The 12,504-nt window shown below is 50.8% G+C and overlaps 1 protein-coding gene across 1 annotated transcript in view; it reads left to right on the top strand.

Moving 5' to 3' along the window:
- The window catches only part of Cdh22 (cadherin 22), a 125,255-nt gene that overhangs the window by 56,471 nt on the left and 56,280 nt on the right, over positions 1-12,504 (top strand). The window contains exon 3 of the mRNA XM_031372744.1: positions 7,952-8,246. Coding sequence (XP_031228604.1) covers positions 7,952-8,246 — 295 coding nt within the window. The remainder of the gene's footprint in view (positions 1-7,951; positions 8,247-12,504) is intronic.

Genomic DNA, 12,504 nt, shown 5'->3' with positions numbered 1-12,504 from the left:
TTCTTACCTGTGTGCCTGGCGTCCACACTATTCAGAAGAGAGCATCAGATCCCCAGAACTGGAATCCCGGATGGTTATGAGCCACCACGTGAGTGCTGGGAATTGAACCTTGGTCCTCTACAAGAACAGCAAGTGCTCTCAACCACTGGGCTACTTCTCCAGTCCTGAACCCATATCTTTATACACAGCAACACCTCTTCCTTCATCTGTAAGCAGGGGATCTGAGACACCATGTGCTCAGCTTCTTGCGGATTAAGAAAGAGAATACAGCCCACAAAATACTCAGCCTGTGGCTTGTCTTGGGTGCTTCGTATTATTCCCGTATAAAGCATTTAATCGCCCAAGTGCAAGGTAGAAAGCATTGTTCTCTCTCTCTTTAGACAGAGAAACCAAGGGCAGAGAGGGCAGAGACCTAGAGTGGACAGGGGTGTCTACCATGTTTGCACTTGTAGCTTCTTAGATGTTTAAAGGCCAGAGAATAACCTGGGCTGTCATACTCAGAAACTCTGTCTGCTTCTTCTTCTTCTTCTTCTTCTTCTTATTATTATTATTATTATTATTATTATTATTATTATTATTATTATTCTCCTCCTCCTCCTCCTCCTCCTCCTCCTCCTCCTCCTCCTTCTTCTTCTTTTTTGTTTTTTTCGAGACAGGGTTTCTCTGTGTGGCCTTGGCTGTCCTGGAACTCACTCTGTAGACCAGGCTGGCCTTGAACTGCCTGCCTCTGCCTCCCAAGTTCTGGGATTAAAGGTGTGTGCCACCACCGCCTGGCTTCTGTCTGCCTCTTTTAATACAAGGTCTCTCACTGGTCCGGAACTCACCAAGGAGCCTAGCTGGCTAACCAGTGAGCCCCAGAGATCACTTATTTCTGCCTCCCATGATCTGGGATTGCAAGGACGGGGTACCTACCATGCCTGGCTTTTAATTCAAATGTAGGACTTTGTACTGCTTGGCAAGTATTTTACCAGATGGTTTCACAGACTTGTAGTTTCTGGTGCTCTAAGGAGAAGAAGCTAGCCCAAGGCTGAGGATCCAGACTTGGCAAGCTTAGACAAAAGCCAGGGCCTGCCCGAGGTCCCTAGAGAGGCCTCAAAGGACTCAAATATAGGACTCAAACATCTACTTAAGGCTACATGGCCTTCAAATATTCAGATAGTCAGTGGCCCAGCACTGAATTCTCCACAAAGGACTCATAGCCGCTCACGACAGCTGAGCCACTAATTTGCTTTGCATTTTTACCTGGCCAGCCTTTGGTGTCTCACCAGCGTGAGCCCCATCACATTACCTAGAACCACAATGTGTTGTCAGTAAGGGCTCCTAGTAAGTCCTTTCATTGTAAGAAGGGGGAAACTGAGGTCCAGGTGTGGAAAAGCATCTGCCAAGAGCAAATGACAACACAGATAGATAATCAGGTCACCAACACCACTTCAAGTCTGGACTTCCTGCCAAGCCTTTGATGTGAGATAGCACGATGCTGGTCCATCCTCTGCTGTCCACTGGAGGATTGCCAGCTTCCTCCACCCCCTTAGCCTAGAGCTCAGCCACCCTCCTGCCAACCCCGCCCCCAGGGTCCTATGCATGGAGCAAGGAGAATGTCCCATAGCTTTGCCTGGAGCTTTCTTATCAAGGGACACTGCTGTGTGGCCAGCGAGCTGACTGGAACCAGATCCAGATACCCAGGTTCTAGTAACCCCTGTGCTCAGGCTCTAACACATCTTAGCTTCTCATCCCTCAGTGGGAGGAGGTTTTCCATCTTAAGAATAGGAGCTTGGGTTTGTTGTTGTTGTTGTTGTTGTTGTTGTTGTTGTTTTAAGTCATGAATCCCTAGCCAGCCAAGCCCATGCATACATAACCCAGTGCCCTCCAATTATGTCACATCCTTTGCTCTGCTGGGAGAAAGGACTTCCCCGTGGCTCCACTGAAATCACTGCTTTCTGGTCCCCCACCCCAGGGAGTCACTCTGAGCATCAGTCCTTCTCTCATTCTAAAGGTAGCTTAGCAACAGAGCCAGGCAGTGAACCCGTGTGCCCAACGGTAGCCGATTTCACAACCGCCTCCTCCATCACTCATCGTCAGGCTCCTGTCAGCACCCACAGGAGCCACCAGGCCCTGCAGTTGTTAGGCTGTCCCCAGGCCCAGTGAAGGCTCCCTGCGCAGCACTGCCTGTGGGCATTTCTAGCTACCTCCTCTCACCTTCTCCAAAACCCCCACCCCACAAAGCAACATCCCAGCATTTCCATAAAATCTGGGTACTTTCACTAATCCCCTTTCTGAACTGTAATTTCCCCCGAGGCTCCTGTCAGCCGGATGTGGATTTTGTAGGATTTTACCCTTTTTCTTTTCTTTTTTTTTTTTTTAAGATAGAAAATTATGGGGTCAGCACTTATGACCAACTCCTGGGGGCGGTGAGATCTATTTTAGATATACGGCAGGACTGGAGTAAGGAGGGAGTGGATTTAATTAAGTTGCTAATATTTAAAGAAAATTGATGAACTCTTGGTTTACGAGTTGTGCCTGCGTGAACAGACCCCTGGCACTGGGGGAGGGGCCTCTTTATTTGATTTGCTTTCTGTTTAAATCCCGGACTCGTTTTTATTTGCGTAGCATCGCTGTCCGTTTAATTGTCTTTAATAAGGAAACCCTACCTCTGCTCGCATTTAATTTTGATTTAATTAGGAGGAAGTAATTAATGGCCCTGTAAATCCCATTTGCAGCCCCCTGGGATGAGGCACCACCCTGCTCTTGGTTTTGGTGTCTATGATTGAAGGCTAGGTTTGGGGATGAGGCAGGGTGGGTGTTCCTCCACAGAAACAGGCCTTTCTGGATGGGGTAGTAAGAACAGGGACATGGCGTCCAACACTGGGTTTGTAACTGCCTCTCCTGAGCTGTGTGGCTTTGGGTAGGATCTATGCCTTCCTTCTCTGAGCCTCAGTTTGCCTATCTGTTTAATGGGAGACAATGGACTGTACTAGGGAGCTCACAAAGGAGGATGGAGCAGGCAGAGGTGGTACTGCAGGCTCTGGCATTGTGTGCTTGAGCGTCGTAAGAGTCCTATAACTATCCTCCACTGACCAGCTTGTGTCCCCCTGACACTGAGAGATGGGGAAACTATTTGCTTCCCCTTGGAAATAGGTGACTCCCCAACTCTAGTCTCAAATGAGGCACCTTGATTGGAATATGTAAGAGAAAGCAAATGGGCCCAGAAATCCCAGATGGCTGGTTGGGAACTCTAGTGAGTGTCATGTGTCCCTTGTCACGCACTCGGCGTGATTGACTGCCCAGCCTGTGCTGGGCACTGCTGTAGAGATGATGATGAGCTTCTGCTGTTCCTGGAAGGAGATTGTGGTCTCACACTCTGTGCATGAACGCACTGAAGCCTGCACACTCAGCTCTCCTGCGACCCTGCATTCTCCCTGCAGGCACCACTGGTATCTTAGTGTGCCGCCCAAGGAACTCAGACCCAGCAAATCAACCTCTCCATTGTCCCAAAACCCACAGTTCCAGGCACACCTAAGCACAACACTGAAAGGCTCAGGGGAGTGTGGCATGGAGGGGCACGGGGCTCTTCCACCAGGTGAGCCACATCTGAGAGGACTTCCTAGAGGAGGAATAATGTGGAACTTGGGTTTTGTTGTTGTTTGGTTTGGGGTTTTGTTTGTTTGTTTGTTCGTTTGTTGGTTGGTTGGTTTTTCAAGACAGGTTTCTCTGTGTAGCCCTGGCTGTCCTGGAATTCACTCTGTAGACCAGGCTGGCCTTGAACTCAGAAATCCGCCTGCCTCTGCCTCCCAAGTGCTGGGATCAAAGGTGTGTTCCATCACTACCTGTCTAAAGTGAGACTTTGAACTGAGAAGGCACTAGAAGATGGCCTCTAAGCCTCCAATGAGTGGAGACATCTGTGGTTGCTCCGTGTGTCAGGAAGTGGGGAGGGTGAGTTAGATGACCCCTTCTCCATCCTTCCTGAGTCCAGAGACAGGAAAGAAATGCTGATCCACAGTAAGAACCTACTGTGTGCTGTGGGATCACCTATATTATCTTATGAACCTATGGGATATGTTGGTAGCAACGGCAATTCCATCTACAGATTCGAAAACTGAGGCTGTGAGAATCGCCGCCACTTACCAGGCTAGGGCAAGGCTGGAGCTGGCCTGGGAGTGTGTAGCTGCTCCTGACCTCACACCCATCGCCCTTCCTGATGTGTGATTTGGGGTCTTTTCCAAATGGCAGAGCTGAGGCTCTGGGAGAAGTGCCTGGCTCTTTGAGGCTGCCAGAGGATAGACCAGCACTTAGGAGTCCAGTGGACTCAGGCTCACCTTGGTCCTTTCCCATGGAGCATGCAAAGGCATCTGCATACTGTGTGCTGAGAACCCACAGCAGGAGAAATACAGTAGGTGCTCAGTAAATGAGAGCAACATCCTCCAGCTGCCATGCACAGCTGGGGATCTGGAGCTGTCTTCTAAGGCTGAGCCAGGATGTAGTCCAGCCCAGTGCCCATAGCTCTGAGCTCTTAGCTCCTCCCTCTCTGGGCTGATTGGCAGTCTGACCCTGTAGTTCCTTGTGAACAGCTACTGGGCCCCAGTGTGAGTGTCATGTCACACTTCACAGAACATCGATGGCATCAATGCTGGGTCTCACTCCCTCTTCCCCACCCCTCATTGAGAGTGGGAAGGAGATCTGTGGGAAAATATCGGGGTTCTATAATACCAGCACTGATGTGGGAGAGTCGGGGAAGCAGAAGGATCATGAGTTCAGGGTCATCCTTAGGTACCTAGTGAGTTTGAGGCTAACCTGGGCTACCTGAGACCATGTCTCAAAAAAGGAGGAAGAAGAGGATGAAGAGGGAGAGGAGGGGGAGGGAGAAGAGAAAGAGGGCGAGAAGGAGGAAAAGGAGAGAAAGAAGAAGAAAAGAAAGAAGAAGAAAAGCAAATTCAAGAGATGTGAGACCTTGTACATCATGGAGATCCAGGATCCAGAGAGAGAAAGCACCATTGTGGCCAAAATGCTTGGGTCATTGCCAACATGTGTTCATTTGATCTTCACTGTGCCTTGTAGAGAAGGCTTGACCAGGGGTGGAGAGATGGCTCCGCTGTTAAAGGTTAGGCTCACAACCAAAAAATATAAGAGAAGGCTTGACCACCTGAGGTGGGGAAACAGGACACGGAAGGGCAAAATGAACCCACCCATGGCCATAACACCTGCAAGCTTAGCTCCTGTGGACCATGTGACAGAGATCACTTCTGTCCCTGTGCACAAGTCTCCTCATCTGAGACATGCGAGAGTCATTTTACAGGCAGTGATGAACACCGTTGAAGAGGACAGCTGCTCAGATTCTCCCACAACCCCATCTCTTCTACCACAATGCTCCCAAGGGCTTGCTGATCGAATAAACAGATGTCTGGTCGAATTGAGAAGTAGCAAGAAGCACCCTACCAGAGGCCACAGCCCCCTTTCCCACTGTAGCTCCCCAGGGTGGGGTGATGGAAGCGTACAAACAAACAAAGACAGGTCCCCTCATCCCAGGCACTGCCAATGATTCAGGGCCGATGTCTGAGATAATTTTATTGGGGGCATTAAACTGAGTTATGAGGTTTTTACAATCCAGCCACTTATGAGAAATCTATTAACAGTAACTGGACAGGAAGAAGGAGCCCAGGACGGGCATTAATTGGGGCAATCTATAACAGGACGGGGACCCGGAAAGGTTCCACCAGACGCCTCCATTTACTCCCGGCAATTTCTGCTGAGAATCAGCAGAGTCGCCAAAAAGAGAGAGATGCCCATTAATCGGCTAATGAAATATGAAAATGTTTATGGGCCATTCAATCTTCCAAATGGCACTTCTATGATCCACCTTTCAGACGCAAAGTTCTACCACAGAATTTACACCTCGGCTCCTCCCGCACGGCTGGGTGGGAACTCTCCTCTTGATGAGTTCTCTGGCACCTGTTCTGAGGATGAGGGGGCTGGAGTCTGCCATAGCCAGGCCTCAAAAGTGCCTTAGGGACCATCTCCTTCATGCCCCATCTCCGCAGAGTCTTAGAGAGGAGCAAGGGCTGCTCAGAGTCGCCAGCTTCATCCAGGCTCTCTTCTGCTCCGGGCTGCTTGGAGATTTGGGCATTGGAGGGTAAAGTCTCTGTTTGCAAGAGAACAGGCTCTTGCTGGTCCCTACCCCAAGAGATGCCTGCACAGTGGAAACAGCCTGAGGTCTGGCGCCTAGCTGTACCAGGAAGAAATCCCGGTTATAAATAGTGAATGCTTAGTGTAATCATGCCTTCTGTGGATCAGATACTTAATGTGTCTCAGGCAGGGCCATGTTTTAGCTAGCACCAACAGGTATATTTGTAGTGATTACTAAAAAGCCAAAAGCTTCCATACCTTCCCTAAATAGACTCCCTCTGATCCTAACTCTCAGCCTTTTGCACCTTTTGCTAATTCAGCAGCCACAGAGTCATGCACAGCTCAGTGAGGGGCCTAGATCCAGCCCCAGTCCTACAGTAGCATCCCACCTCATGTTGCTGGTGCTGGGCAGCTGGGCAAGGACCTTAGGGGACTGTTAACCCAGCTCCCCTGGGAGGATATGCTGTTACAGATGCAGTGGCAGGCTCAGAGGCACGGTGACTTATGTAAGACACACAGGGCATGTTGCCGGAGTCGTGACCTACCTCTTCCTTTGGGACCCTCTGCAGAGACTTTAGAATGCAGTTGGGAAGTCCAGGGAGGAAGCACTGGGCAGGAAGCAAGGCAGCTCCCGAGTGGCCTGGCCTCCCTAGGAAAATGAAAAAGAAAAACCTGCAAAGTTTGCCTGAACAGGGTTCGTTTTAAAGACTCCTAATCTAGATAAATGTGACGCTCGCCTTGCTCTTGGCCTGATGGGTGCAGCTGCCTCTGCAATCACTTCCCTCTCCTCCCCCCTCCCCGACCCCATCTCTCTCACTCCTGGTCCCCACAAAGTGGGAAGTCATGGGCTCCCCTTCCACCTACAGAGATTTGCTATAAAGCCAGGGGGAGACTACGGTGCAAAGTGAGGTCACTAAGCCGCTCAAGGCTTGTCAACTGGGAACCCTGACCCCAGAACGGGTGAGCCACATGTAAAAAGCCACCTGTGTCAGCTACATGTACATGGAGGTTTGAGAGTCACACAGATGGTGATCTTGCAAGGTGGGCACACAGCGGTGATGGTTTGATGTACTCAGAGGTCTGGGAGGGGAACAGAAGGAGATCCAGAAAACACTTTCCAGTCAGGGTGGCGAGTGAGCGGGACCTGGTATGGTTGGATGGGTTTTCAGTAGGCAGAGAAATAAGGATGGATTTCCCAAAAAGGCGCTCCCAGACTGGAGCAATAGCTCAGTGGGTAAAGTGCTTGTCTTGAAAGCAGGAGGACATGAGTTTGATTCCTCAGAACCCACATTTAAACACCCAAGCATGGTGACGTGCACTTGTAGCCCAGAGCTAGGGGGCGAGAACAAAGAGACCTCACTGGTCGGCCTTCTTCAGGCCAAAAATAAAACCATACTGATGACACCTAAGACTGTCCTCCACACCCTCCCCACAACCCCCAACATGTGCATATACACCCAAGAGCGTGCACATACACAAGCATACACAGTACACGCTGCAGGGCTATGCAAGCTGCGCTCATGAACGTTGTTTCAAAGGTAACAGGACACATGGGAGCTTTTTGAGCAGAGGTGGAGTGGGGTGGGGTAGTGGTTATCGTCTAAAGCTGGTGGCTTTGGGGGCCTACAGAAGGTGGATTGTGGGGTGCATCCCAGGTGAACACTTCGTTGAGGGCATGAAGCTCAGATTGACACAGCTCCTGGGCCTCTCTGTGTTCCATTGAAGGAGAGATGTGCCTAGGAAGAGCTCCCCCAGGGGACTCTATAGGGGTCCTGTCAGAGAAGAGATTGCCTTCCCCGGTATCCATCCGGCCTTCTTCCTCCCTCCTCCCCAGATCCACTCGGATTCTGACGAAGGCGACGGGACCATCAAGTACACCATCTCTGGTGAAGGTGCAGGGACCATCTTCCTGATTGACGAGTTGACAGGTGACATCCACGCCACGGAACGCCTGGACCGAGAGCAGAAAACCTTCTACACGCTCCGGGCCCAAGCCAGGGATCGAGCCACCAACCGTCTGCTGGAGCCCGAGTCGGAGTTCATCATCAAAGTGCAGGACATCAACGACAGTGAACCACGCTTTCTCCACGGCCCCTACATTGGCAGTGTTGCCGAGCTGTCACCTACAGGTGGGCTGGGGGGATGGGTGAGACCTGGGGTCGGGATGCCCCAAGGGAGGCTGGCATGCACTGGTTACATACTGATGGAAAGGGCAGGAGAGACAGAGTAGCTACCCCTGGGCAGAGGACAGCCTGGAGCAGGGCACCTTCCCAGCTATATAGCTGGGCAAAGCCTACATGACCTCAGCTACATTCATATACCATGAGGACACAGGCCTGTCTGTGGACTCAGTGACAACTGAGTACTCAGGTACAGCTACACATTCAAGCCTAGTTATGCAGTGCGAGCTCAGCAGGACACGTGCACACTGTCTGCCAAGAGAAACAGCCCCCCCACGTTGGCCACGGTTACAGCTCTTCTTCAAAGTCCAGCTGCACGTAGACATAGCCCCTGCACAGCTGCTGGCTCATCTCCAGGTTAAAATGGCAACAACCAGGGCAGCCAGTGCAGATCTTAACACGATCTCGCACATGCTCATAGCCACCCACCACAGGCACAGGAAATGACCCTCAAACAAAACAAGCTACTGGACAAACAGCTTCCAGCGTGACCACAGGGGAGCCCCAGCAAGCATCCTCTTGCTGGGGTGCTATTCCATCTGGCTGCAGCTGGAGACCCCCATGTTGACAGCTTTGTTCACTTGACTGGCATGCCCCAGCTTAGAGACCCTGCTACCTGGGGACTCCAGCCCACACTAACACCCCGAGGCACTGACAGAATCAATTCCTCTTTGCTGGGTGTGGCTGCAAGGCACCCAGGGGCACTGCACACACCTACCCATGGAAGTTTCAAAAGAAAACACACAGCTGCTTGTAGGTGTGAGACAGGCTTGTTCAGCACACATCTGAATAGAACACTATTCAGTGCCCAGTCTGAAGATAGCATGCCTCTGCCCTACCCACCCATGGTGGGATCCCAGACGGCTGTCTAGACGGCCATCGAGGCCACTTTGCCCAGGTTCCTGACTGAGATACAGGTTGTGGGTCTCAGGCTGCCCCTCCTTCCTCACCATGTTAGCCAAAGGAGTCTGCAAGCCAGACAGGCAAAGAACAGGACCCTGGGTCCTCAGCTATCTCCTCTGGAAGATGCAAGCTAACGTGGCCTTTCTCTGGGTCTCTAGCCCTGTGGCTGCATATCAGAAGCCAGGGCACTTAGACTTGTGGGGAGGTTACAGTCAGCCTCTGTGTATCCAGGCTGGACCAAATCTGGCTCAATAAGCAGATCACTGGCAGTCAAAGGGAAATGTGGGTCAGAGAAAATAGGGGGCACAAAGGAATAGTGGGAAAATTGAGTAGCGGAGATGTAAGCCCTGCATACATACAGGTTCATGTGTGGGTTTGATGTGTGCATGCTTACTAGCTAAGCAGCGCCTGAAAAAAAATCTCTTTTTTTCCTATGACTGGCCAGGTGTTTGTTGGCATATAGTATTCGTTCACTTAAAGTAAATTTGTTGAATGCCTACTATGTGCTAGACATGGGAGGAATAACTATGTATAGACAAACAAGAGCCTATACACATACCATAATAGCCTATCCACATAGCCACAAACAGCATGTTCTGGCTAGAAATGACAGATATTAATAAACAGGAAAAAAATAGCTGGTGCAGTAAGGCCCCTCAGAGGTGATGTCGGAGCAGTGAGAAGATAGCTATTGCCGGGGAAGAGCATGGAGAGCAAGCAGTATGTGCAAAGGCCCTGGGGTTGAGTTCCCTGAGGATCAAGTAACCATGTACATCACAGTTAGGGCTTGATCTTTATTCTTCACATGCTAGACCAGCTGTGGTGGGTCCCCTTCAGAAGAATGATAGGTTCTGGCCTGGTTTAAACAGGATCTCATGATTGTTCCATGAGGAAGGACCACGTGTGGGGAAGGCAGAGGCAGAAGCTAGCTGCTCAGAGGAGAGACACTGCACTTACCAAGATGGAATATAGTGGTGGCATCTCTCAAAGTGGCACTAGAGAAGGGACCCGGAAATGAGGTCGCTGGTGGATGTATTTTGAGAGCTAGGCTGAAGGTGTTCACTAATGGATCAGATGTAGGGTATGAGAGAGAGAGAACTCAAGCCTTATATTCATGTTTGATCTGAGCTGTGAACTCGATGGGATTTCCACTTCCTGAGCTGGAAGAACAGCTCTGGGGGATGGTAGGGGAGCAGGAGTCTGTTTTCTGACGTGCTAAGATGGAAGGACTCATTCAGAAGCAGAGCAGGACTTTTTAAACTGTCGGTTGAACAGGCCAACTCATTGGGGAGCTCTGGGCTGAAGAGATTCCCAGGAGGTTATCAGTGGCAGAGACCAGGACATCCTGAGGTTGCCGAGAACTTAGATAGGAATTACATAATGGAGAAACTGGGGCCCAGGAGGCAGTGGTGTGTCCATGGTCACAAGCAAACCAGGGGCAGCTCAAATCCCCGACTTTCCAGGCCCAGCAGCCTTTACCTAATCCCTGGCCGAAGAGGACATGGTCTTGTCTATGCTTTCCCAAAACTGACATGTGGATTTTTTTTAATTAAGAAGTTAAATACACACACATACATACACACAGAGGTCGGTCATCAGACAGCTTTTGGGAGTTCTAAGCTGGTTCTAAGGATTGAGCTCAGGCACTCAGACCTGCATGACAAGCACCTTTATCGACTGAGCCACTTCAACACGCCATCCTCCCACCCGCACTTTGAGGCAGTCTCTCTTGTTTCTGCTGCTATGCTCTGTACTCCAGGCTAGCTGGCTCCCGAGCATCCAGCAGATTCTCCTGTCTCTGTCTCCCATCTTGCTGTAGAAGTGTTTGGGTTACACACATATGCTACCATATCCCGATTCCATGTTGGTCCGAGACTCAAATCCCGGTCACGCAGCTTGGATAGCCAATGGGCATCTGCCCACTTATATCTCTCTGACCTGCATGCTCTTGCACAGAAAAGACCAGAAAGCTTGAGAGAGCTGGTGCTAGGAACCCAAGCAGGTGTTACATCTAAGTGACTTTCAAGAAAGCCTTAAGAAAGTTCTGTCAACTATACTGCAGGAAAAGGCTGGGCCGGGCTGGAGAGATGGCTCAGTGGTTAAGAGCACTGACTGCCCTTCCAGAGGTCCTGAGTTCAATTCCCAGCAACCACGTGGTGGCTCACAACCATCTGTAATGGGACCTGATGCCCTCTTCTGGTGTGTCTGAAGACAGCTATAGTGTACTCATATAAAATAAATAAATCTTTAAAAAAAGAAAAAGAAAAAGGCTGGGTCTGGGGCTCACAGAGGGAGCAGGCCACACCCACCAAGGTGGCTCAGTGATCCCCACCTCACGCTCACTGACTAGCATGGCAGAGCTATTGAAACTCACTGAACAGAGTCCGGAAGCACCAGGTACCAGAGGGAAGAGAAAGTCCATTGGGGTCCTGAAGCCAGTGAGTGCCAGAACTGACCCTGCCATTGGCTTCCGGGTTGTCAGAGAGGCAAGCGTCCTTGTTGCACAGATGGGGAAGCTGAACTCCCAGAGAAGGACAGGAGTGCATCCCAGGTCCCACAGAGTGTAGGAGGCACTGGCCTGAGTCCCAGCCTGAACTCACATAGCACTCAGAAGAAAAGGCAGGCAGGGTGACTCACTTTGGACAAGCTGGGGAACTGAAGAGGGGGCGGGAAAAGGCAGAAATTAAATTAGTTGATTTTATTTGAATAACTTTTTGAAGAAGCAGATCCGGCACTGGGTGCTCACGGAGACTCCAGGCGGCTTTGAAAATCAGTCACAATTAACTGAACCTCCTGATCAGGGCCGAGCAGGGCGGGGCCGACAAGCGGCAGTGGATCGGGCAGCTTTGGAGATCAGAGGGAGCGGGGACGCAGCTTGCGACATGAAAGGCAGCTGTGCTCGCAAATTAAACCACTCAGAGCTTAAAAGAGAAGGAAAGTGCGCCCGGGGCCATTGAACCACGCTGCTGGGGGGGGGGGGCATGCCAGCCCACTCTGGGGCCGGTGCAGAGAAGCAAGTCCTCCGCAGACAGGTGGCAGGCCTGACACCCCTGTGACCTTGAGCAAGCCCCTGTCCTTCTCCGGGGGTCAGAGTTACTTGCTGGGCATTGTGGGTCCTTCATGCCAAAGGCACAGGCATTGTGTCCCACATTGTGATCCACAGGAGGCCACACAGTGAGGGATTGATGGGAACCAGACTGGCTAGAATTTGGTAGAAATTCTTCCCCTTTTTAGGAGAAAGTCTATGTTTGGGTGTCTATGTATGGGTGTGCGTGTCCTAGTATATGAGTGTACATGACACTGA

Source organism: Mastomys coucha, unplaced genomic scaffold, assembly GCF_008632895.1.
Source record: "Mastomys coucha isolate ucsf_1 unplaced genomic scaffold, UCSF_Mcou_1 pScaffold15, whole genome shotgun sequence".
NCBI lineage: Eukaryota > Metazoa > Chordata > Mammalia > Rodentia > Muridae > Mastomys > Mastomys coucha.
Note: the sequence above shows the minus strand (reverse complement) of the source record. Positions and strands in the feature narration are given on the sequence as shown.